This window comes from Lactuca sativa, chromosome 4, assembly GCF_002870075.4.
Source record: "Lactuca sativa cultivar Salinas chromosome 4, Lsat_Salinas_v11, whole genome shotgun sequence".
NCBI lineage: Eukaryota > Viridiplantae > Streptophyta > Magnoliopsida > Asterales > Asteraceae > Lactuca > Lactuca sativa.
This window is the reverse complement of record NC_056626.2, coordinates 4,383,370-4,410,377: the sequence shown is the minus strand read 5'-3', so window position 1 is coordinate 4,410,377 and position 27,008 is coordinate 4,383,370. Positions and strand designations below refer to the sequence as shown.

At 36.8% G+C, this 27,008-nt stretch overlaps 1 protein-coding gene and 1 long non-coding RNA gene across 6 annotated transcripts; both read left to right on the top strand.

Annotated features, from left to right (window-relative positions):
• The first annotated feature begins 11,736 nt into the window (after positions 1–11,736).
• Positions 11,737–14,137, top strand: LOC111889821 (probable arabinosyltransferase ARAD1). The gene is made up of 4 exons (XM_023885969.3): positions 11,737–12,427; positions 12,763–13,059; positions 13,153–13,248; positions 13,347–14,137. Exons 1-4 carry the CDS (start codon positions 11,915–11,917, stop codon positions 13,758–13,760), a joined length of 1,320 nt encoding a protein of 439 aa, XP_023741737.1. The 5' UTR covers positions 11,737–11,914; the 3' UTR covers positions 13,761–14,137.
• Positions 14,138–17,295: 3,158 nt separating this feature from the next.
• On the top strand, positions 17,296–19,681 carry LOC111889897 (uncharacterized). Of its 5 annotated transcripts, none has more exons than XR_006190002.2 (3): positions 17,298–18,291; positions 18,787–18,810; positions 18,932–19,681. It is a non-coding gene; the product is annotated as an uncharacterized LOC111889897 (long non-coding RNA). The 5 variants fall into 5 exon arrangements; XR_006190001.2 differs by having other exon boundaries at positions 17,301–17,650; positions 17,996–18,810; XR_002849656.3 differs by having other exon boundaries at positions 17,301–17,650; positions 17,939–18,810.
• The last annotated feature ends 7,327 nt before the right edge of the window (positions 19,682–27,008 follow it).

The window sequence follows — 27,008 nt, the reverse complement described above, 5'->3', positions numbered from 1 at the left end:
CCCTTTTCAATATAAATCTTCCATTCTTCCTATGTGTATATTTTTGTCTAATCAAGCTATTGTATCTGTATCAACATAAAGCCCAATATTTATAAACGAATAACACAGGAGTGAAAAAAATAATGTAATATAGCAAGCCAAACTGTGATATTGTAACGACCCAATTTTCACGTCCAAAAATTTCGTTTTTAAAACATTACTTTAGAAAACATTAATAATTAAAAACATTGTTTGACCAAACCACAACACAACGTAACCCATGTCTAAAAGCCAAATCATACAACCAATCGAAATATCAGAGTACAAATCCCATAGAAATCTCGTAAATGCGGAAACCAGTGTATGTGCATGATGTGCCGCTACCGCGCCAGCTCCTTCCCCTTTGATGAAGAGGTACCTCAAGGGAAACTCTGAGATTGCTCAAAGATGGCTAACCTCTTCTTCTTCTTCTTGATCCACTCTTCTTCCTTCTCCAAAACTTCAAAACACACTAGGAATGCTTCAACTCTCAAGGAATAAAGCTTTGAACGAGTGGGGGGGGGGGCTCTGAGGGTGAATGGGGCGGAGTTGGGGTGCAAATGGTTGTTTAAATAGGGTGCAAACCCTTGGAAATTAGGGTTTCATCAGACAGCGCGGACTCGCCGAGTCGCCAACTTAACCGCGTCCCAAGTCTCGTCTCTACTCTGTGAGTCGGGCCTCCAACTCGCCGAGTCCAAGGCCAAAATACAAAATACTCAGATATATCTTACATACCAGGAACCAGGTGCTACAAATCTCCCCCACTTATTTTAGACTTCGTCCTCGAAGTCTGCTGCTCGATCATGAAATAGCTCAGGGTAATGCTCCATCATCTCTTCCACCGGCTCCCAAGTCCACTCCGATCCCTTCCGGTGCTGCCATTGCACCTTCACGAGTTCCACTCGCTTGTTCCTCAAATCCTTCGACTTCCTATCGAGGATTGCGACTGGGCGCTCAATGTAATTCAGGCTGTCATCAACCTGTATATCCTCTATTGGCACTACTGTTGAGTCGTCCGCTAGGCACTTCTGCAGCTGAGAAACATGGAAAGTGCTGTGGATTTGGCTGAGCTCGACTGACAGATCCAACCTATATGCCACCTTGCCCACCCGGGCTACAACCCTGAACGGTCTGATAAATCTCGGGCCCAACTTGCCCCGCTTCCTGAATCGAATGACGCCTTTCCAAGGCGACACCTTTAGGAGAACCATATCCCCGACTTAGAACTCCAAGTCGGATCGATGCTTGTCGGCATAACTTTTCTGTCGACTCTGAGCAGTCTGAAGCCTGCTCCGAACGTGCTGGATCCTCTCGGTTGTCTTGAGCACCACCTCGGTGCTCCCCATGACTCTCTGGCCAACTTCACCCCAGCATATCGGGGTCCTGCACCTACGACCGTACAACATCTCGAATGGGGGACGGTCAATACTCGTGTGGTAGCTGTTGTTGTATGAGAAATCAGCCAAGGGAAGATAAGTGTCCCAGCTACCACCGAAGTCTAGCACGCACGCCCGCAACATATCCTCCAGAGTCTGGATGGTCCGCTCGCTCTGACCATCTGTCTGCGGGTGAAAGGCGGTGCTGAAATGCAAACAAGTGCCCAACTCGTCATGAAACCTCTTCCAAAACCTGGAAGTAAAACGCACATCCCTGTCCGAGATAACCGATATTAACACCCCGTGCCGCGCCACAATCTCCCTAATATAGATGTCGACCAATTTCTCGGCCGATATGCTCTCCTGAATCGGAATAAAATGAGCACTCTTGGTCAATCGATCCACGATGACCCAAATCGAATCTACTCCACGCGCGGTCCTGGGAAGCTTCGTGATAAAATCCATCGTGATATCTTCCCATTTCCACAAAGGGATGTCCAACGGCTGCATCTTGCCATGTGGTCTCTGATGTTCGGCCTTGACCTTCCTGCAGGTCAAGCACCGCTCGACGTACCAAGCCACATCCCGCTTCATGCAGGGCCACCAATAATCTAGACGAAGATCCCTATACATCTTCATCGCCCCTGGATGAATAGAAAATCGGGATTTATGCGCCTCCTCCATCAAGATCTGGCGCACGCCTCCGTGATATGGCACCCACACCCTACGGTGTAGTGTCAATAGTCCTCGTCTATCATAATCGAAAGAGGTGACTTGACCCACTATTCGCTCACTCTTCCGATGCTCCTCCTTCACAACCTCCTGTTGAGCCTCCCGGATCTGCTCCAACAGGGGAGTCACCACAGTCATCCCCATACAAATATCCCTGATCGGCGCCGCCTTGCGGCTAAGCGCATCGGCCACCACATTGGCCTTCCCTGGGTGGTAAAGGATCTCACAATCATAATCCTTCACCACATCCAACCACCGACGCTGCCTCATGCTCAGATTCGACTGATCCATGAGGTACCTCAAACTCTTGTGGTCCGTGTAAATGGTACATCGAACCCCATAGAGGTAATGCCGCCAAATCTTGAGGGCAAAAACCACCGCCCCCCAACTCCAAATCATGCGTTGGGTAGTTCGCCTCGTGAGGCTTGAGCTGTCTCGAAGCGTAGGCAATGACATGCCCCCTCTGCATCAGTACCGCGCCCAACCCTGAAATGGACGCGTCATAGTAAACTACAAAATCCTCTACGCCCTCTGGTAGGGCTAAGATTGGCGCCTCGCACAATCTCTGTTTCAGTGTCTTAAACGCAGCCTACTGCTCGGGTCCCCACCGAAAGACCATGACTTTATTCGTCAGTCGCGTCAGGGGTACGGCTATCTTGGAGAAATCCTGAATAAATCTCCGATAGTAGCCTGCCAATCCTAGGAAACTCCGAATCTCAGATGGAGACTTCGGAACCTCCCACCTCATCACGACCTCGACCTTGGCCGGATCGACCAGAATCTCGTTCTGGTTGACAAGGTGTCCGAGAAATTGCACCTCGCGCAACCAAAACTCACACTTGGAGAACTTGGCATACAAGCTCTCCATCCTCAGGGTCTCCAATACCTCTTTCAGATGCTCCTCATGCTCCTCCTGTGTCTTGGAATAAACCAAGATGTCGTCAATGAAAACTATCACAGACCGATCCATCATCGGTCTGCATACGCGGTTCATGAGGTCCATGAACGCGGCAGGAGCATTAGTGAGCCCAAACGGCATCACCACGAACTCATAATGGCCATAGCGCGTCCGAAACGCGGTCTTCTGCGCATCCTCCTCTCTGACCCTCATCTGATGGTATCCCGAACGTAAATCGATCTTGGAAAACCAAGACGCTCCCTAAAGCTGGTCAAAGAGATCATCAATCATCAGGAGTGGGTAACGGTTTGTGACATCCCCAAAATCTCGGCCAGAAAAGACCGATTTTCATTTATGCTTTTAAATATTTTCAGAGTAAATCCTTTTGATTTGAAAGAGTTGCGGAATTTGTTCCCAAAAACAAAACATGATAAAACATTGTTTACCGAAGCATTTCATAAAAGAAATGTATTTTCATTATAATCAAAACTCGGGGTGTCATGTTCCGATACAGACCAATAAGCATAAACGAATACATTACAAGTCATATAACAAATATAAACATATGCAGACTTGTAAACAAAACAACTTGATGGTTCATCCATCTCATGCCCTTCCGCCACTACCTGTAATACAATTTAAAACTAAGTGGGTCAGGCTTGGGAGCCTGGTGAGCATATAGGGTTTTCAACCCACAATAAATATCATATTTAATTTTCACCAACCAACAATAACCCAATTACCCATTCCTGTTATTCTCACTTTAATGTCCCTAAAACAACTAACATAAGGGACCTAGTCTAAGAATATTTCATCGGGGCGACAACACATGCTTCGGGGGTACCTCAGCAATATAAGCCAAATAAGGCAACCATGAGGGGGATGGAGTACAGCGAATGAACACCCAAGTTCATTAACACCTACAGGTGGCGAACCTGCTAATGTTTCCACAAGACTGTCTAGAATAGCCAGTGGTCGTCATCTAAACTCCGCTAGATGACTCAATCAAACAACAACGAGGCCTCTCATCTGTTTATTACACACCAACTGTCTACCCATGTTCTACCCAACATATTAGTAGATAAAAATATACATTTGTATACATAGTTTAAAAAAACTGTATAGCATGCTTTAATCAACACAAAATCACATAACAGATGAGGCACACACACACATAACACATATCTCATAGAGAAATGATCAGATCTATAAGATAGAAGAGGGTGAATACACATTCACACGTAACACAACCAAATATATACACATAGCACGTATTTTATATAAAATACTTCGTATTATTGTATTAGGAAGAAAATAACTACACACTCACTTGATCAGAAGATGATCCGACAGCACTACGACTTATAGAAGTAGTATTCCACAGCAGATCTGGAAGATCTCCTCAAAAATCAAACTTCTCGCGGGCAGAGCTTCGACTCGGGAACCGCACTTCTCGGGATCTTCGGGATCTCGGGACTTGCCTCGGGGCTAGAGTATGATACCGGGACTTCGGGATAGCTTCGGCACGAAAAACGATGCAAAAGACTAGAGAGAAGAGAAGAAATGAACAAGAATTTTGGCTGCCTTCGGATCCCCTTTTATAGTGTTGGACCCTCGCACGAACGCGGGGCGTACGCCTGTACGCGGGGCGTACAGGGCTCCGAATCGTCACTGCATGCGTCATCCGAAGTGTCGACACTTCCGGAGTACGCGAGGCGTTCTTGCGTACGCGGGGCGTACCTCGGATCAGACGGGTGACTCGTCTTCGGATAATACCTCCGAATTTTGAATTAAATATAAATACAAAATGATTAATAAACTTTGGAAATTCATAACTTCTTCATACGAACTCCGTTTTCGACGTTCTTTATATCCACGGAAAGGTGAGACCACGCTTTACGACTTTCGTTTAGACTCCGTCGGCTAATTTTGACTTTATTTTTATTAATTATTTTTAATAGGCCGGGACAGAAACTTTCGTTATAAATTCATAACTTCTTCGTTTGACGTCCGTTCTCGCTTAACTTTTTATCGCTTCAATACCAACAATGAGATCTTCGATTCTCATTTAGATTGCTTCGGCTAACAACCGCTCGATCTCAAATCGAGTAAAACAGGCTGTATACCGCTAAGCCGGAACTTCGATAAATCATAACTTCCTCATACGAAGTCAGATCTGGGCGTTCTATATATATATATTCGGAAACCTCGTTTCAATTACTACAACATTAACCAAATATATTAAGTTTATTTTACACTTAAATTTTGACGCTTGTTTTTATTCTTAATTAATCAAGCCACATAATTAAGCAATTAAGCACAAAACACATAATACTCAAATAATAAAATCTCATTATTTCAAAACGGGTTACAAAGGTTAACCTAGACTATTACATTGCTAAAAGTGGCAAGCCCGGAAACACAGGCGTTACACGGTTCTTTACCGTTACCTTATTCAGCTCCCGATAGTCTATGCACATCCGGTGCGACCCATCCTTCTTCTTCACAAACAGGATCGGGGCTCCCCAGGGTGAACTGCTCGGACGAATAAATCCCTTGTCTAGCAACTCCTCCAGCTGCGTAGACAACTCCTGCATCTCAGGAGGAGTCAAACGATACGGTGCCTTGGCTATCGGAGCCGCACCAGGAATGAGGTCAATCCTGAACTCCACCTGTCGCTCCCGAGGTATCCTAGGAAGCTCCTCCGGGAAGACATCTGCGAAATCTCGCACCACCGGAACCTCGCTCACTGTCGCCTTACCCGCCTCCCGGGTATCCATTACATACGCGACGTATCCTGCGCATCCTTGCTGAAGGTAGCGTCTAGCCCTCGCTGCTGAACATACTGCATGTCCACACTGCGACCTCTCGCCATGAATCACTAGCTCTCCCCCACCTGGGGTCCTGACTCGCACTAGCTGTTGTGCGTAATCTATCACTGCCCCATTAGGGCTTAACCAATCCATGCCTATAATCACCCTGTTCCCACGCAACGGAATGGGAACCAGGTCCACCAAGTAGCGCTCCTCGAATAACCTCAGAACACAATCTCTGAATACTGATGACGCCCGCACCGATCGATCGTCGGCAATCTCCACCTCAAAAGGGCAATCCAACATGCCCGAAGACTCAGGAAACTTCTTGCTAAGCGCAAGGGAAACAAATGATCGGGTAGCACCCGAGTCGAACAACACCTGAACTGGGATACCGTTCACATGGAACGATCCTAACACATATATACATACACCGAGCACATATCAATATCATAACATCATATAAATAAATGAGAGGGAAAGAATCATACCCGTCACCACATCGGGTGCCGCGCGTGCCTCCTCAGCAGGTCAGCTGAAATGCCCGGCTCCTCACCACTGGAGCCTCTTCCTTGCCCTGCCGGCCATCTGTGATCCGCAGGGTCGCTGGAGCTAGCGCCTTCACCGGCGCTGATGCTGTCAACTGGGGGCAATTGGCCTTCTTGTGGCCCCTCTGGTTGCAGTGGAAACACAGCAACTCAGACGTCTGAATAACTGCTGCCGGAGCAGTGCAATCCCTGCTATAGTACCCAGACTTTCCGCACTTATAGCAGCCTGATGATCCCAACCTGCACGCCCCCTCATGAGGCCTGCCGCATTTCCTGCAGCGGATCGGTCCTGACTGGCCTTTCGGCCTACCATCTGATCCCTTGGGCTTCTTCCCCGAAGCCCCTCCTGTCTGTCCCTCCTCTGACTTTCGTTTCCGAATATGCTCCAAATCTATCTCCCTCTTCCTTGCCCTGGAAATCATAGAGTCCAAGGTGGGGCAAGCTGAAAAACTAACGTGCTCCCGGATATCAGCCTGGAGCATGTCATGATAGTGGGTCCTCCTCATGTCCTCATCGCCCGCATACTGGGGCACCAACAATGCCCTCTCCTGGAACTTGGCGGTGATCTCCGCCACAGTCTCCGTCGTCTGTCTCATGTCCAAAAACTCCCTGGCCAGCTGCTGAAGCTCGACAGCCGGCGCAAACTCTGCCCTGAACCTGGTAACAAAGTCCGACCAAGTCATAACCTCGATAACTGAGGCTCCCAACGAGTCACCCACTGACTCCCACCAATCTCGAGCTCGGTCTCGTAAACACCCTGTTGCATACCTCACCTTCGACCCCTCGGGGCAGAAGCTAGTCAACTGTGCAGACTCGATGTCCGCAATCCATCGCCTGGCAGCAATGGGGTCCTTCACCCCGTGGAAATCCGGCGCACCACTGCCCCTGAAGTCCTTAAAGGACAGTGTGCGAGATCCTGACTGGCCAGATGCCATGTCACTCCTGAACGCCCTGAGGCGATCCTCCATCAACTCGATGATCCCTTCCTTGATCGACCCGAAGATAATGGGGGTCGACTCAAGGATACCCCTGGTGATCTCTGACGCGATGAACTCGCGTAGTCCCTCATCTACCGACTCGGAACCTGATCCCGAACCTGACCCCTCTCCTGAACCGCCATCTATCGGCCTCGATCGAAGTACCACCATTCTGCAATACATAAATAGCAATTATTAGCGATACTAATACTTCTTGAGGGATCACATCTACTACAAGTTCCCTGGTCTTATCTTAGCCTTCCTTGGTTCGGGTACGGATCCTCTGCTTTTAGTAGTACGGGCCCATACTACCTTCCACATCTATCCGTACCTTCTTCAAGGACTGCCTCGACTCCACCAGATTCCTTCCACTACTGCTGATTACCGCTATACACATCCTAGGCTTGCCCTAGGAAATCTCGGGCTCCACCCTACCAGGTCCTCAGCTGTTGAAGGCCTCTTAGTAGTGCCAATTAACCATTACCTAAATACCATCACATGTGGTGAGGCTCAGATAATCCTTCGAGTAACAGGCTCATCCCTACAACGGTTAGACTCAAACAAGAGCTGCGCAATAGGGCCAAATCCAACACTCTAAGATTATTCAACCTTGATCACATGTGATGTGATGTATTCACTTAATGGCTAACTCCCACCACTCAGAGTCCCACAAAGCACAAAGCAAGCAGCATTCGAACTAAGAGAAGAATCTCAAGCAAATCCGCTCTCATAGAGAGAAACTGATCTAGCATACAGAGCTAAACTCATACTATCAGGCATAACCTAACAGGCTATCCTACTGTTGTCTACTCGATTCTAGCATGCGATTTTCATACACTGAAGCACATAAAGCAGGCACATAAGGCATCACTACTAGATCCTTAGTCCTATTCTAGCATGTTGTTCTACTGAAACTGATAAACACAACATAAGCTTGTATGGGTACTTCGGGGAATACTTACTTGAGCTCGGCCGGTTGCGCACATCACACACTTTGTTTCTTCTTAAAATACTTTACTTGACCTTTTAGAAATCGTTTTCTTTTTCAAAATCCTTTGACCCCTCGATTTGATTTCAGACACCCCCGAAGGTGTGTCCGAATCCCTCAAACCAGGGCTCTGATACCAACTTGTAACGACCCAATTTTCACGTCCAAAAATTTCGTTTTTAAAACATTACTTTAGAAAACATTAATAATTAAAAACATTGTTTGACCAAACCACAACACAACGTAACCCATGTCTAAAAGCCAAATCATACAACCAATCGAAATATCAGAGTACAAATCCCAGAGAAATCTCGTAAATGCGGAAACCAGTGTGTGTGCATGATGTGTCGCTACCGCGCCAGCTCCTTCCCCTTTGATGAAGAGGTACCTCAAGGGAAACTCTGAGATTGCTCAAAGATGGCTGACCTCCTCTTCTTCTTCTTGATCCACTCTTCTCCCTCTCCAAAACTTCAAAACACACTAGGAATGCTTCAATTCTCAAGGAATAAAGCTTTGAACGAGTGGGGTGGGGGGTGGGGGGGGCTCTGAGGGTGAATGGGGCGGAGTTGGGGCGCAAATGGTTGTTTAAATAGGGTGCAAACCCTTGGAAATTAGGGTTTCATCAGACAACGCGGACTCGCCGAGTCCATAATATGGACTCGTCGGGTCGCCAACTTAACCGCGTCCCAAGTCTCGTCTCTACTCAGCGATTCGGGCCTCCAACTCGCCGAGTCCAAGGCCAAAATACAAAATACTCAGATATATCTTACATACCAGGAACCAGGTGCTACAAATATTCACTGTTCATAAATGAATAAGATGTTAGTTAAAAAAAAGAGCTTAACGTCTTAAGCCAATTTTATCTATTCATTAATGAATAGATCAACAAAACATAATTAATAGTAGAGATATGCCCACGACTTTTGTTGATACTTTATCAGAGTTGTTTTTGCAATTTAACAAAGTGTAAAAATAACTACATATAAAACCAATTCATGTGACTTGTCTTTTGACCCAATAAATAAACCCGGTGCATAGTCGAATTCTCCATTTATATACATATCAATGCCACGAATCTAAGTATAAAAATAAGATATATAATATTAATATTGCAGGAAACTATAAAAAAAACTGAGCTTTATGGGGGATAGTGAATCCAAAATCAAAAGCCAAAAAATTCTAGGGTTACCTTTAAATTGGGAACAAGAAAACAACAGGAATTAATATGGCTATCCAATTGGATTACAAACACCATTTACTGCTGTCGGCACATTAGGTTGCGTCGCCGACGACTTCATGGCCTCCGCCGCTTTTGATGTTGCAATCGGTCTCTGTATATGTCTCTCTGTCGCAATCGGTCTCGACACATTAGTGAGGAGGCTCAGTAGTGTCAGCGGCATGAGATGATCTTGATGAATTGATGGTGCTCTCGTGGTGTGTAGATGATGAAGGCCTGCCCTAGGTATAAAGAGCAAAAGAGAGAGATCGAGGAAGAGAAAAAGATACGGGAAATTGGAAGGAGAAAGAGAGAGAGTGAAGTATGTGTGAGGTTATAGAATTAAATAATTATTTAATTACTATTATACCCTTTTTCCATTTAGAAGTAACATTTTCATACCAATAATTTCAGAATGTATATAAATAGCCCGATGAATAATAGCCTTAGATTGGGATATTTAGATGGTTCAGATATGTTCTCACGTTCTCAACCTTTTAGATGTTCTCATTTGATCATATATATATATATATATATATATATATATATATATATATATATATATATATATATATATATAGGGAAAATGACTTAGGAGGGTAACTACCTCATCCGTGTTCACATATTGTCAACTTCTTCTTTTTTGTACATAATAAAGCAATTAACTTGTTTTAACTGTTTAAATTACACCAATATTACCGGCTAATACATGTTTTATCCGGTAACTCAAAGGGAAAATGACTTAGGATGATAACTACCTCTTATCCGTATTCACATATTGGCAACTTCTTATTTTTTTGTACATAAGAAAGCAACTAACTTGTTTTAACTGTGTAACATTTCAAAAATCATGACCAAAAATTTCGTTTTTAATTTAATACTAAAACCATAATTGTCAAACCATTAATTTAATACTCCGACATCAGGCCCCGCTCGGTATACAAACCTGTCTCTCTTAGGCCCCGCCTGTCTCCTGGCCCCGCCCACAAAACATATACAATCATATAACATGCTAACACATAAAGAAACATACTCTTGTATCCCTGTCCTAAGAAACATACTTTGCTAATAATGAGATACAGAACTTCGTCCGTACTCAGCTAGTTCCAGCCATGGCTTCAGCAGTGCAAGGTGAGTCTCCTCATTGTGTGAATGGGTCTAAGGCTACAATGTCAGCCCATGTAGTCTATGAGTAGGAAGACCCAGGGGTTAGCCCTAGGCATTGTATACTAGTATGTTATTCCAGACCAAGGTCCGATGTTGGGCGGGTGCCCGAGAAATGTTTGCATGTTAGATTATACTTGTTGTCTGTGTGATACTTGTATGTGCCTGGTAGGGAGGTGAGTGTGGGCGAGGTCCCATATCTCATCACTAGATGAGTACGGACGATGTTCCGCATCTCATTATTAGCAGAGTATGTTTCTTAGGACATGAATACAATAGAGTATGTTTCTTTATGTGTTAGCATGTTATATGATTGTATGTGTTTAGCGGGCGGGGCTCAGAGACAGGCGGGACCTAAGAGAGGCAAATTTGTATACCGAGCGGGGTTCGATGCCAGGCGGGGCCCGATGCCGGAGTATTAAATTAATGGTTTAACAATTATGGTTTTAGTATTAAATTAAAAACGAAATTTTTGGTCATGATTTTCGGGATGTTACACAGTTAAAACAAGTTAGTTGCTTTCTTATGTACAAAAAATAAGAAGTTGCCAACATGTGAACACAGATAAGATGTAGTTACCATCCTAAGTCATTTTCCCTTTGAGTTACCGGTTAAAACATGTATTAGCCGATAATATTGGTGTAATTTAAACAGTTAAAACAAGTTAGTTGCTTTATTATGTGCAAAAAAGAAGAAGTTGTCAATATGTGAACACGGATAAAAGGTAGTTACTCTCCTAAGTCATTTTCCTATATATATATATATATATATATATATATATATATATATATATATATATATATATATATATATATATTATCGTGTGCATGAAAGGAAAATCATGGTACCTAGGAACTTTTATTTAAAATAAAAACAATTATGTTTTTTTTATTAAATTCCTTTTAAGAGTTTTAAAAAGTTAAAGTTTCAAGCCCAAAGTGTTTAATTTCATTACAATTTCGTGTAATTAGCGGTAAACTTATTTTGGATGAAAAAAAAAACATGAAAGATCGGTGACCCGGTTGTTACAGTTTATCCTCGTGATCTTCACAAACCCTTTTGGGGAAACTCATCGTCTTCTTCGACCAGAATGACATGGTTAAACAAACCCTTCAAATATTCAGGAATGTATATGTATATTTACATTTACAGTGGAAGAAACATTAAAAATTTAGCCCTCGAAAATGATAGGTAAAACAGTCACATCACTCGTGATCTTTCTCGTAACCATCTTCATCACATACTCAATCACAACCGGAGGTTTAGGATCCGGACGATTTGGTACAGTTGATTTGAAATCCCAGTTATCTTTCTTCTCCATTCCCAAAAATGATACCGCATTACCTTGTCGCAGCCGATCTCCGCTCAGGGTTTTCATGTACGATTTGCCCAAGAGGTTTAATGTCGGTATGATGAGCAGTAAGTTCGCCGGAGATGATAATTCGCCGTTGAATGCCAATAATCTGCCGATGTTGCCGCAGTATGCAGGGTTACACCAACAACATAGTGTGGAGTATTGGATGATGGCGTCGCTCTTATATGAAAATGCTACGGTTGATGAGAGCAGCGAGGCGGTGAGGGTTTCGAATCCTGATGCAGCGGATGTGTTCTTCGTTCCGTTTTTCTCTTCGATGAGTTTCAATACTCACGGGAAGAACATGACAGATCCCGATACTGAATTTGATCGACAATTACAGGTAACAATCATTTTGATCGTTTCATCGTAATTAAACGGCCTCGTTATCCAATATCGATTCTTTAAGGCAAATTGTTGAAATGTTGATTCACTTTTGTGCACATATTGGTTAACTCCATCTTATTCCAAATGGAGCTGCACTTTCGTTTGAATGTTATAGGAGTATGATGACTTTTCTACCTAACTAATCTTCAGTTTTTGGAGAAGAAATTGCTCACTATGTTGAATTATGTAGAAAGGTTAGAGATGGAGCTAAATTGGATGTGGTTTTGATTTTTGAAAGCAATCCTCTGTATACTTGAGTTGTTTTGAACCTAATCCTTATGATTACTACAGGTTGACATCCTTAAATTTTTGCGGGAATCTACCTATTGGCAAAGAACTTCTGGAAGAGATCATGTAATTCCAGTGCATCATCCAAATGCTTTCAGATTTCTTCGGGAAGAGGTGAATGCATCTATTCTCATTGTTGCAGATTTTGGAAGATACTCAAAAAGCATGGCAAATTTGCATAAAGACGTTGTTGCCCCTTATATGCATGTGGTAAAGTCTTTCATGGATGATGACTCTCCAAATCCTTACAAATTGCGTACCACTCTTCTTTTCTTCAGAGGAAGAACAGTAAGAAAAGCCGTATGTCACAACCAACATCAACAATTCAAAATTTTCTTTTTGTTTGAAGAAAAACAAACTAATTAATTAATAATGTCATAATGTGTTTTAAAGGAAGGAAAAGTTCGTGCCAAGCTGGAAAAAATACTAAAAGGTTATTCAGATGTACATTTTGAAGCAGGCTACGCTACAGGAGAAGGCATAAACGCTGTAAGTCATAAAAGTACAATACACACAGAATAGAGTACAACCTGTTCTGTTCTGTGTCGTCTGTGTAACAACTAGAATTGAATTTTTGGTGTAACCAGTCAACGCAGGGGATGCGGACATCAAGATTCTGTTTACATCCAGCTGGCGACACGCCGTCTTCTAACCGACTGTTTGATGCTATCGTGAGCCACTGTGTACCGGTGATTGTAAGCGACCATATTGAGCTCCCTTTTGAGTCGGAATTAGACTACTCAAAGTTTTCGGTTTTCTTTTCGGTAAAAGAGGCGTTGGTTCCGGGGTATATGGTTGAAGAGCTTAGGAAAATACCCGAAGAGAGGTGGGTTGAAATGTGGGGTCGGCTTAAAGAAATTGCACATCATTATGAATATGAGTACCCTCCCAAAAAAGATGATGCGGTTAATATGGTGTGGAAGGAGGTTAGGAGTAAAGTTCCTGCTGAAAGACTTGCTGTAAATAGAAACCGCAGACTCAAAGTGCACGATTGGTGGTGATTGGTGAGAGTGATCATAACATTTTTTTTTTTTTTTTGTAAAATTGGTTAACATTGATAGATGTTGTAGTTTTCATTTGTATCGCCAAAATAGGGAAAATAGAGTTTCTAGGGTGGGAATCATATTTTACAAAGAAAAATAATGTTTGGCTGACATTGAGCAACATTTTTGTTAAAGTAAATGAATTCGTCATTGACAAATGAGGCTGATTAGTTACAATTAAACAGTCAAATGATTCTTGCCTACAATTGGCGATCAGTTTTGGATCATCTCGAAAATGTTTCCTTGCCGGATGAACGTAAGGATCATCTTGAAGTTAGTGTTTTATACTATGTGGTGGTATATTAGGTTTGTAGAAATTCTATTTTGTTGGGTAAGAGCCACCAGAAAAAAGGATATTTGATGATGCGTAAAATCATGGATCCTTTTCAAGGGTTCAAGTCTTTTCAACCCGATCCCGTAATCGTGAATCTTGATTTGGCCATCATTCTAGAAGGTTGATAAAGTACAAGAAAGTGCTAGTGCGTTTGTCAATACGTTGACAAGTGGTGGAAAATGTAATAAATAATTTCTCGGGTGGCGATTCCCCTAAGGTAACTTCATATTGAATATGTAGTTTTATGCCATGTTTTCGAGAGGAGATTGGATGATTTTTGGATTATGCCTATTGGCATCACTCTTTTTATATCACTAATATTTACGTAGAAGTATCAATGCCATGGACTCTCTGCCTCTTTTCTCTATCCGTGGATTTCTATTTATGCATTTTTGAGATATGGTATACCCCCTTGATGGGCATATATTAAGTATATCCACTTTAGTTTTGATTTTACCTGGGAATATATTCCCTTCAAGTTCAATGCACATGTTTTGTTCTCTGTAATTTTATTTAAAAGTGTCAAGTATATGTTTTAGGCTTTCTAGAAGTAATTTTATTTAAATGCTTTTTGTGTTTAAAGTGTCAAGTAGGGTATAACTCATTAAGCCCCTCAAGACTATGTAAGATTGCTAATAAGACGATATACATGGTCTTTTACTAAAATGTGAAGGTTAATATCTTATATATATATATATATATATATATATATATATATATATATATATATATATATATATATATATATATATATATATACACACACACACAGAGAGAGAGAGAGAGAGGTTCAACTGTTTAATGTATTTATTGTGTTATTGTATGCATAATTGTACGTCAATCATTCTTAAGGGGTATTAATGTAATCTTATTATATAATTTATATTTTTCCGAGTTAATTAAAGTTTGATTGATATCAATCAAATTCCTAAATATCAGGCTATTAAATATGAATCTTATCAACGAAAATAATATATATATATATATATATATATATATATATATATATATATATATATATATATATATGCATCATATACGTTTTATTCGATTGTAGATGAATTTTTCATCATATTCATATCATTTTTCTTATTTTGATATTTTGTTAATGGAGGTATGTTGTTCATGCACGTTTTTATTTTGATAGTGTTGAATAATCGTTTATCATATGCATATAAATTTTGTTTTATTCATAGTTCAGAATAATCCTTCATCAGATTCATATCATATATATTTTTTTTATGATATTTTATTGATGAAATTCATATTTTGAATTTTATTTTTGTGTTTTTCAGAACAAAGATAATATTAATAACAATAACAAGCACTTTTCTGATAACAATGGTCGGAATGTCAAGCAATCACAAGTGAATCAAGATCGGATGAAAATAAAAAGATGTGAGATTTGTTTTGGTGTTGGTCATGATAGGAGGAACTGTCCCCAAGCAAGGGTCAAGAGAGAATAAATGTTTATTTCGTCAACATATTTTAGGAATTGAATAATGTTTTAAATTTAGTCTTATCGGATTCTATGGAGTTTTATTTAAGTCTAATAATGAATTTTAGGGGTTTATCAATGTAAGTTTATGTTTTCATTCAATTAATATTAATAATTTTCATTTTGAGTTTGATTAAAATTCCATACATTTTCTTATTTATCATATGCCTACAGATATGTTGTTGTAAATGTATTTTTGGTCTCATATTTTTGTATAAAAGAATTCTTCGTAAATTATGTTATATATAATGTTATATGTAAACATTCTGTTAGAATGATGGTTATAAAAAGTATTAGAATGTAAATGTTGATTACAAGATACAGAATAAACAAAAACACCATTTAATGTATGTTTTTTTTAGTTCATTTTGTTTTTCTATTCATATAGAATAAGTGTTCTCAAATTCGTTTTAATTAATGATTTATCAAAGATTTCGTTAGAATTCTTATTATCAAATTCTTCCAGAATGTTAATTTGTATTACAATATACAGATCAAACATGAGCAACATAAATTTAGTGTAATTCTTATTACATATATTGTTACAGGATAAGACTGTGGTATAATGAGACGGTGGTATAATTATGTCTCTGTTAAGTTGTACGAGAATATACAGAACAAATGTGTGAAAAATATTTTTTTATTTTTTTTGTAAATCTTGTTTCAAATATTCTCACAGAATAACAGTCTGGTATATTCATTGATGTTTTAGTATATGCGTTTATGCCATAATAAATCAGAAATCATTTGTAAATTCATAATTTTTTTTAAAGTTTGTTGAATAAATTAATTAAAAGTCTAATTTAAAACTCATGATGTTTCGAAGTCTTATCTATGGAATTTATTATATTTGGAATATGAATATGTCAAATATTTATAATATCATGATGAATAATACGATTTTGTGTTGATTATTATCTTTACAATGTTTCTAAAAATTTTAAAAACCAAATAATTGATAACAACGAATGCATATATCATGCCTTCTTAGTTACATATCAATTACACGGTTTCTCCTTTTTTAATATATACTGAATTGACTCAAAGTTTGTAATATTGAATTTATTTTGCTTTTTTCAATCAACTGGTGTTCAATCGTGCTGTAAATTATCTTATGGATGATACAGTATCAGCCAGTGACGATCATATTCATGATCAACATGAATATCCTAAGGATTATGCACATGATTATGAAGATTTCGGGTTAGCTGATCATGATTCTCTACATAATATCGATTTTCAAATATCCGAGAATAGCAATCTAAATTTAGGTGAATTTACTTCATAAGTTTTTATACTTGTTAATTTTTATAATAATAATGTTGAACTTTTATATTGTTTTTTGCAATATGGCGTAACTTGCACTTGCAAAGATGAGGATCCATTAGAACACGTTCAAGATCATATATATGACAATTCTGAATATCATTTCGGGTTAGTTTTTAAAATTGTAGTTAATATATATCTTACTATATTATTATACAAACCTTATTATTTCTAAAAATAGTTTAAGATGTACAAATGTTTAAGCTTAAAGGACAACTCAACTTTAATAAAATAATATTAAACTTTAAATAGTCTAAATTTATAAGCTAAAAGTATAATAAAACCATGCATCTTATTTCTCTTTCCCTGGCTCCTTATCTTTCCTAATATATTACCAGACTTATTGAAAGTTCCACTTATTTCTCGCCCCCTTCCCGTATATCTCGGACCCGTCACCACATCTCTCTTATTTGAAGTTAATTAATTTATAAGAGGGAAAACACAGAGCATTCTCTCCTCCGACTGTCACCTCTCGAAACCCTATCACGCTCTCTCCAAAAGGATCCCCCCTTCTCCGCCTTAGTCTTTCACCGGAACCTTAATCGGTTATCTACTATTTGTCCTCTCCACCGTTTACCACTTCCATTGAACTGCTGACCTGATGCTTCCCTCACTGTCGCCTGCCTTCACGATGACACACTCAGTGAACAAAAACTACACCATCCTGTCACTGAAGAAAGAAAGAAAAAGGTCTAAGCAAATCAAAATCGTAGTCTTTTTTTATCTCTTCATGTTATTTTCAAGATGGGGCTTGATGTTGATAACTGCATAACAAGTAAAACCTATATTGGTTTCTTTAATTTTTTTAATTCCTTTCTGAATAACTATTCTGTAAAAATAATTTTGAAGATACTGATTCTTTCGAATTTTGAAGATCCAAAGCTGATTACAATAGAAATCGGATTTGGGGCTTTAATTTTTTGGGTTTGTAACTTGACATGTTTATTGTTTTCTTCTTTTTTCTATCCTTTTTTTCAGATCTTTCTTTCTCTTCGTCTTCATTTTCCTATTAATGGAGAGAAGTTTGATATGCAGGCGACAATGGAATGAGATGTGTTTACCTAGGTGTTGGATTCAACCATAGATCTTCATCTCACCATCATCTATCTCTCAGTTGTGATTTATCTCTTTATTTTTTGTTATGACATCTGCGTGAGGGATTCCTTAGGCTCTCTCTCTCTCTCTAATCTTTTTTTTGTTTCCCAGGTTTGTATTTATGATCGAAAGATATCTTCTTGAACTATGTGAACTTTTGCCTCCAAATGTCATGACAGATTAAGAGGGGCGAGATCACAAGGGTTTTTATGCTTCCTCCTTAATGAGGTTTCCAGGTAACGGATGAACATGCTTCTTACACAAAAATGTATGTCCCTTATTCTACTGTTGTATCTCATGTTTTTTAGTATTAAGTTAATTCCCCTTGATAATTTCATTAAATTAAATTACTTTTATATGTGTCAGTAGGTAGAAGTTATGCTCCATGTTGATAATGCGTATAATACGCCTAAGAAAGGATTGTGACATTTGTTGTTTAAATATTCACAAGTTAGAAAAGAAGAATGTTGATTTGTTTAGTTATCTACCAACTAATAACAACTACTTTGTTATTACTTTTTCTGATGATTTTCTTGATATGAAGAACCCATTCAAAGTTGTTATTTTTGTTTGTACACAAACATAAACCACTCACCTTTGTTATTTCCACCATCGACTGCCACTATCACAAGTCTTAAGTTAAAGGACTTGAAGGTGATTTCCTAATTTAAGCTTTCTAACAAAGCATCTTTGATTAACCTGTTTTGTCACATTTGATGCCGAATTGAAAGGAGCCGGTTGAAGCCTCAACCTCGGTCTCTCTCTCTCTCTCTCTCTCTCTCTCTCTCTCTCTATATATATATATATATATATATATATATATATATATATATATATATATATATATATATATATATATACCATTAATTTTTGCAGGTATCTTGGATTCGAACTACAGATTTATGGGTATACATTTTCATTCTCAAATATAATATTATAAAGCACCCATGTTTGATATTGACAAACTGATTGAGGTAACCTACTTTTTGATCATTTTGTTGATTTTTTTGTGAGAGATGAATGAAACCGTTCTATTAATGAAATATACTCTCAAACATCATCTGGAATGAAAGTTTTTAATGCTCAAGTGCTTTTCAGCTCTGGTTGATGTAGGATGATAGTCCACATTAAGGGGATAAATCTAGACATGCCAATATGCTTCAAGACCCAAAAGGTAATTTACCAATGCCTGTGGAGAAATAGTGATTTGGGAGCAACATTTTACTCTTGGTTACTTCAAAAAATGATGAGAACACAAAGCAAGTCTACAAAGTAATATTATATCTTTTCCTTAGTAAGCACAATGGTTGAAAAGCTATTAAATAGAGTTTTATTTCTATGTTAATAAGCGCAGGGGTTTAAAAGCTATTAAATAAAGAGGTATGTTGGTGTGTTTGTTAGAAAGAACAAGGGTTGAAATGTTGTTCCTTGCATTTTTCGGTCAGGGAATCCCAAAACTAAATAAAGAGATAAAACCATTCATCATGGAAAATACTTTGATGTAAATGCAAAAAAAAAAGGTATTTGACTGTGTGTATGCATGTTGTGTTGTGTGTTGTATTGTGTGTATCTTTGCGTATAAAATTATATTTTTTAAATAGAATTCATAGTCCCGTTATAACTTAATTTTCAAAATAATATTAAAAGCTTGATACCTATATCTGTTTGCCAATAATAGCAATTTACTTACATTTATCGACTGAAACATAACTAAGTTTAATAATAGATTATATTTGGTATAAAAATGGGAACTTACTTTCATTCTATTGTTTATTTAAGATACCAAATTTTATGTGGAAGAAGACCAAAAATGAAAAAAAAAAAAGTCCAGTCTGGTAATAAAGGTTTGCTGCGATTCATAATTCAATAACATTCTCTAGCATTCCATGATACTTCTACATTTTCTATTTTTATTTTTAATTCTTGAACTTCAATTATGTCGGTTTAATAGAGGTCACTTTTATGCTTGCATGATGATGTTGAAGCTGATACAGGTGGTTTTTGCACGTTTAAATATCACACTTTTATGCTTGCAGGATGTTGGTTCAACATGACATAATAACTTGGTTTTTACTTGATAAAACCATTGGCATGTCTTATAGCTTTAAATTACGATCCATGTGATTTTCATGTATTTATATAAAGATGACTCATTTCTCTCTCACTTACCTATGACAATTTAACTTATTTGTGTACCTGAAACGAATGTAAATAGCCATGAGATGGTTGTGTTTTTTTAAAGGCTAAGGGTATTTAGGTAATAAAATGAAAATAAACTCAAAATATTCATGAGATTTCAAAATTTTTGGATTTAGTTGAATAATACAATATTAAAAACTGTAGTAAATTATACAAATGGATCGTATCTACGATTTGGGATAATCTACACGTTTGGTCTCAAACTTTATTTTTTCAGTCGGAAGGGCCTCAAAATCCGGTTTTGTTGCGAATTTGATCCCCATCCAGTATAAAAAGACGGTTTTACACTAATATATTTCTCAATTATAATTTTTATTATTTATTTATTGTTTATAAAACAAAACAAAAATTAATACCAGACTTCACCCCACCCCATCCCAACCTCACTTTCACAACTTCTCTCTCTCTCTCTCTCTCTCTCTCTCTATCTCTCTCTCTCTCATATTAACAACCTAACTTATTGGCCTCTACTATCACCACCAAAATAGCCTCATTGTCATTGACCACATTAGTCGAACCGTCGCCAACTGCCTCCTTCCCTGACATAACATACATCCATCTTTGATCGTATCCTTCCCCGACATACCAGGCTGCACCTTGGGTTTGGTGGCACTTTTACATCCTTACAGTGTTATTCCAATAGGGTTCTGGTTCAAAGCCTCTTTCCCTATCCACCAACCGCCAAAAACGGAAAAATGTTTGACATCCACACCCATTGGCTCTCCAATGGCTCTCTAAAATTAGGTGCGATGATGGAACATAAACAAAAAAGTCCACACCCACAGTCCATATGGTCGAAAAGTCGAGTTGTCGTATCGACTATTGCTCGGAAACTATTCTGCAAAAAGAAACTAATCGCCTCCCGCTGCTTTGCGCGGGTAACGACTATTGTGTGTGTGTGTGTGTATATATATATATATATATATATATATATATATATATATATATATATATATATATATATATATCCATTACACATATTCTAATTAAAAGATGCAGAAAACGAATTCGAGTTCAATGATAATGAGGCAGATTATACTATAGCTGACGATAACATTGATTTTCAGAAATTTTAGTATACGAATAAGAAAAAAGTTTAATAAACTAGATTAATTCTTTGCCAATTTTTTAATTTGTTTTAAATGTTCATCCTTTTTTTATGCAAAACAATCTCATGTAACACATGATTATGTTTCTCCTGGTGGATCATCTTATTGGATTCCTGTTGTTTCAGACCACATCAAACCTAAAATCAATTCAATTGTTGATTCATATAGTGCAACATTATCAATGTATTACAATTACGCATCATTAGCAGGCTTTGATGTCAGGCTTGGACCAATTAGAACCACCAAATCCGGCATTATCACACAATGACATTTGCTATGCAATCGGGAAGGTAAACCAAGAACTGGTAAAGTGGATACTTTAGACCCTCAACATAAAAAGATTCAGAGAAGGAAAGACTCATTTAGGTGCAAATGCAAAGCGAGAATTGTTTTTATTCTAGTACATGGTACTAATAAATATATTGTTGCTGAATTTGTCGAACAACATAATCAGGAGTCGTTTGGTAAGGACAATATGTTTTTGTCTCGTACAAAGAGGAAACTTGATTATTCACAAGCGATTTTTATTCATAACTTGTCAAAGCAAAATATTGGTGCCTCAAGAGCACATAGATTGTATACCGGACTTCAGGGTGGTTCTGACATTCGAGGTGGGTTGGTTTCTGATTTCAAGAACAGTACGAGAAATCTCAATTCTTACATAGGTTCAAGGGACGCAAAATTCCTTGTAGTGAATATGTTGGAAAGGAAAAAATTCCCCAAGTTTTTCTTTCGAGTTTAAAGTTGTTGAGAAAAAATTGAATTCGATTGTTTGGGCTGACGAAACCGCAAAGTACAACTACAATGCTTTTGGAGACGTTGTATCTCTGGATGCCACATTCAACATGAATAAGTATTTTTAAATTTTGCAATGTTATCACAAAATTTATCTTGCTTCCAATAACGCTTACCAATTTTTATTTTTTAAAACAGATATGATATGGTTTTCGTACCGTTCACTGGGATAGATAATCATAAGAAATGTGTGACTTTTGGTGCTGTACTTTTGAGTAGAGAAGATGGTAGTTCTTATTCTTGGCTGCTTAGAGCATTTTTGAAAGCATTCAAAAAACAACCTACGTGTGTTCTTACAGATCAAGATCCAGCTTTAAACAAGGCTGTTAATGAAGTATTTCCAATGTCAGCACACATGTTTTGTATGTGGCATATTACAAAAAAACTGTCAAACAAGGTGAATATTTTTTTATATTCAAAACGATGTCACTATGTTTACCTTGTTAGTACATATCGTTCAATCAGAATATAATTCTTTCAGAACAAATGATATGACGGAATTACAATTAAAAGGTTGTTCTGCTAGAATATTATTCTAAATTCTTTTAGAATTTATGTTTATACCATTCATACCCTTCATTCGTTGTATACCACGATTATATATTTTATACCAATCTATATTTTTTATTTTTATTTAGATAAATCGCAGCTAGCCACAAACTCAGCTTTTCGAAAGCGTTTTCACTCTATAATTTGGAATTCTAAGCTGGAACCACATGATTTTGAAAAGGAATGAAAATCTTGTTTACATGAGTTTAACATTTCAAATAACAAGTGGATGCAAGAGATGTTTGGGTTGCGTAAACGTTGGGTACCTGCATTTTTCAAGGACATACTGATGTCTGGTCTTATGAGAACAACATCATTGTCGGAAGGCCAAAATTGGTCGTTTCAGAACAACACCCTTACTGGTTCTTATCTTTTAGTGTTTATGATGACATTTGAGGGTGTTATGGAACGTCAAAGGCGTAATCAATTTGTCAACAACTTTAACATTGCTGCAACACTTCCTAGATTCATCACATCTAGTCCAATTGAACCACATGCTTCAAAGGTCTACACTCGTAAAAAAAATTATCAGGTGTAGAAAGAGATTTCAGATTCTGATAATACTTGTTTCCAAATGAGTGTTACTTCTAATAATGGTGTTGACACTATTATTGTATTGGAGAAGGAAAAGAACATAACCACAAGGCAACCATCAAGTCCTGTTGTTGATGACAAACTTGAGGAATTCCATTACGATTGTCTTACAGAGGATACCCAATACATGGTATGTTATTACTTCATTATATAATTTTTTTTAATCACACAACAAGACTTTATAACTAAAATTCATATTTTATCATACATATTCAAGGTTGCACACTCAATAATAGATGGTTCATACAAATGTATTTTGAACATGTCGGTCTTTTGTGTAGGCACATATTCTGTGTCTTTAAGTACTACAATATTGAACAAATTCATGAAGAATACATTATGAGACGGTGGCGTCGGGATGTTATTCCAACAGAATTGCTTAAAAGCCGTTTTTCTAATTCTTTGCTAGACTCTAACTCTGACATGACGGCTATTGAATTTTTCTCAAATGTAGATCGTTGTGTTTCATTTTTAAGCCATGATGCATCGAAGTTAAATTCATACCTTGAAAAGTTGAATAAGCTGAAGAAAAAAAATTGTAGATGATTGTCTATCCCTTGAGATGCCATCAAGAGAATCATTCTACAACCAAATTATAGGTGTAAAATTAACTAATGATGTTCCCGATATTGAGAATCCATCAGATAATCGTAATAAGGGAACTGGCAGTTGTGGTAAGAGATTAAAATCAAAAAAAGAAATGCTCGAAAAAGTAAGTTCAAAGCCTAAGCGAAAGTGTGCTTTATGTAAACAGATGGATAACCATGATAAACAAAATTATCCTCTTAAAAAACGTGTCTAAGTAGTATGCTTTATATGTAGTTTTTCTTAATATTATATTACTGTAAAAGTTTTTTGTTTCACATTTAGTTCTGATATTGCTTAAAAATTTCACAGTCTTTAATATAACTAGACGAATTTCCGCGCGTTGCGCAGCGTACGTTCAAAATATACTGCTAAAATGTTGAGAAATATATGTTTAAAATGGTTATGTTATTGACATAATATTTTGAACAATATTATTCATTGACATCAACCCACCTTCCTCAAAACAACTCTATATAAATGATTATATTGTTACCTTTAAAATCATAAAAAAAATTGTTTGATGTTTTAAATAATTACAATGATAGAAGTTAAAATGTTAATTAAATAAATTAAAAAAAATTAATTAACAATAACAAAAACTATAAATAACATTAAACCATATATTATATTTAATTTTATTCATGAGTAACCCGCGGGTAGAGGTCATTCAAAAGATTGAGATTATGCAGTTTTAATAGATGTATATATTATCATATAATTCAAAACAATCAATATATTATATCAACTTAGTATACGAATTATTATATTAAATTTATCAACATTAACGTTAAATTTAAAAAAAGAAACATATATTTATACAGATTTCAGCTATACAGATCTGCTTCCCACATCCTACACAATCGCACTTTGATAACTCAATCATTTTTGGATGGATTAAGGTCACTTATGTTTGTATATGCCATCGGTGAAACTTATGAGTGCAAATGTAGTTTTTTATGTAAGTGAAGTTCACTATTTATATTAATCATATTTGAATTGTTTTATAAAATTTTATGTTTTCCACTAACAACACATTAATTATGATGTAATTGAGATAATAAATATTATTTTTCACATTTACTTGTTGTATAGCATTTGTGGCCTTTAATGCTTTTAATACCAATTAAGCTTAGTTACTCATGAGCTACAATTATTTTTAAGACGGCCTAACTAAAGAGCCAAATAATAGTTTCTTGTTGTTCTATGAGTAATTAAATACTTATTTAATATTCTTAACTAACAATAGGAGGTTACAATATTAATCTACTCAATATATACAAATGTTTTTTTTATGTGGAGTATTAAAGACGCAACGTGGGTAAATATTTTTAGATTTACAAATATTTTATACTAATAAACAATTCAAAATAATTATTCCGTTAATATACATATACCTAGTCTTATTAAAGGTAATATTTCAAATTATATTTGAAAATTAATACTCCACACTTAATTAATATTAGTATAAATATTGTAATATAATGTCGCACACATATGAAAGAAGAGGTAAATGTTTATATATAAACTACATATTTCAAAATTTTCTGGTAGCAATAATAAGACCAAGTTTTGTTTTATGTAACTTTTTTTTTCATGGAATGATAATAAAAAATTATATCTTCTTTATATTCGGATAAAACTTTAATCCTTGATTCCATTCTTTTAATATTTGTTTAATCTAATGCAACTCATGAATATTTAAACTGTTCAAAATAATTATTCCGTTAATATACATATACCTAGTCTAATTAAAGGTAAAATTTCAAATTATATTTGAAAATTAATACTCCACACTTAATTAATATTAGTATAAATATTGTAATATAATGTGGCACACATGTGAAAGAAGAGGTAAATGTTTATATATAACTACATATTTCAAAATTTTCTGGTAGCAATAATAAGACCAAGTTTTGTTTTATGTAACTTTTTTTTCATGGAATGATAATAAAAAATTATATCTTCTTTATATTCGGATAAAACTTTAATCCCTGATTCCATTCTTTTAATACTTGTTTAATCTAATGCAACTCATGAATATTTAAACTGTTCAACGTATTTTTTTAATTGCTTAGTGGTTGGAAAAAAAAGGCAAAAAGTTGTATGGATTTATCTCTTGATTTTTTGTATGGTATTTTTGAAAATTGAATATATTTAGCCTTTGAAATATGAGGTTCATGGAGTGTTTTAAAATTTTAATGTGATTTATCTCATATGAATTATCATTCATTATGTGTGGTTAGTTATTAAGAAGGTGAAAATGTGTGGGGGTTTCAAATGCATGAGGTTTTAGCAAATTATTGTGGGGGTTTCAAATGAATGAGATTTAAGGGAAAATGCAAGCTTTATAAGTATGTAAGATTGTCATATATTGTTATACACTTTTGCATACTTTGTTTTAGTTCTTTATCCAAGCTTGTTTCCCCAACTTTATAACTATGTACAATCACTATTTCCATTAGTTTTTTTAATTCCCCCAAAACACAATTTTTCCTAATCACATTAAACACACTTAACTTTAAGCCATTTACGTCAATTCTGACAAAACAATTTAATACCGGAAATAAAAAATCATAACATATTTTTATAGGTATTCCATTTTACATACATTCTTTCATACGATTGACAACCATTTCGATATTTTATAAATTTAAGACCCATGAAAAACACTACTATGTAACGAACAAAAAAAATGCATATCTTTAGCCAAACATGGAAGAACATAATGTTCATACATTCTACCACTTGCAACATAAGTTATTATATATTCTTTCAGAACATTATGTACAGATAATTCTAACAATCCTTATCCACGATTAATGTGTATCCTAATTTGTAATAACATAATCTTCATACATTCTAGCACCTGTAATCAACTTATTGTATTCTTTCAGAATATAATGTTCTTATAACTCTAACAATTCTTATCCACGATTAATGAGTATCCTAACTTGTAAGATAGATTCTACCACGATTAATGTGTATCCTATCTGAAATATAACATTGAAACAAACATGGAAAATCATAATCTTCATACGTTCTACCACTTGTAATCAAGTACTTTTATTCTTTTAGAATATAATGTACAGATAATTATAACAATTCTTTTCCACGATTAA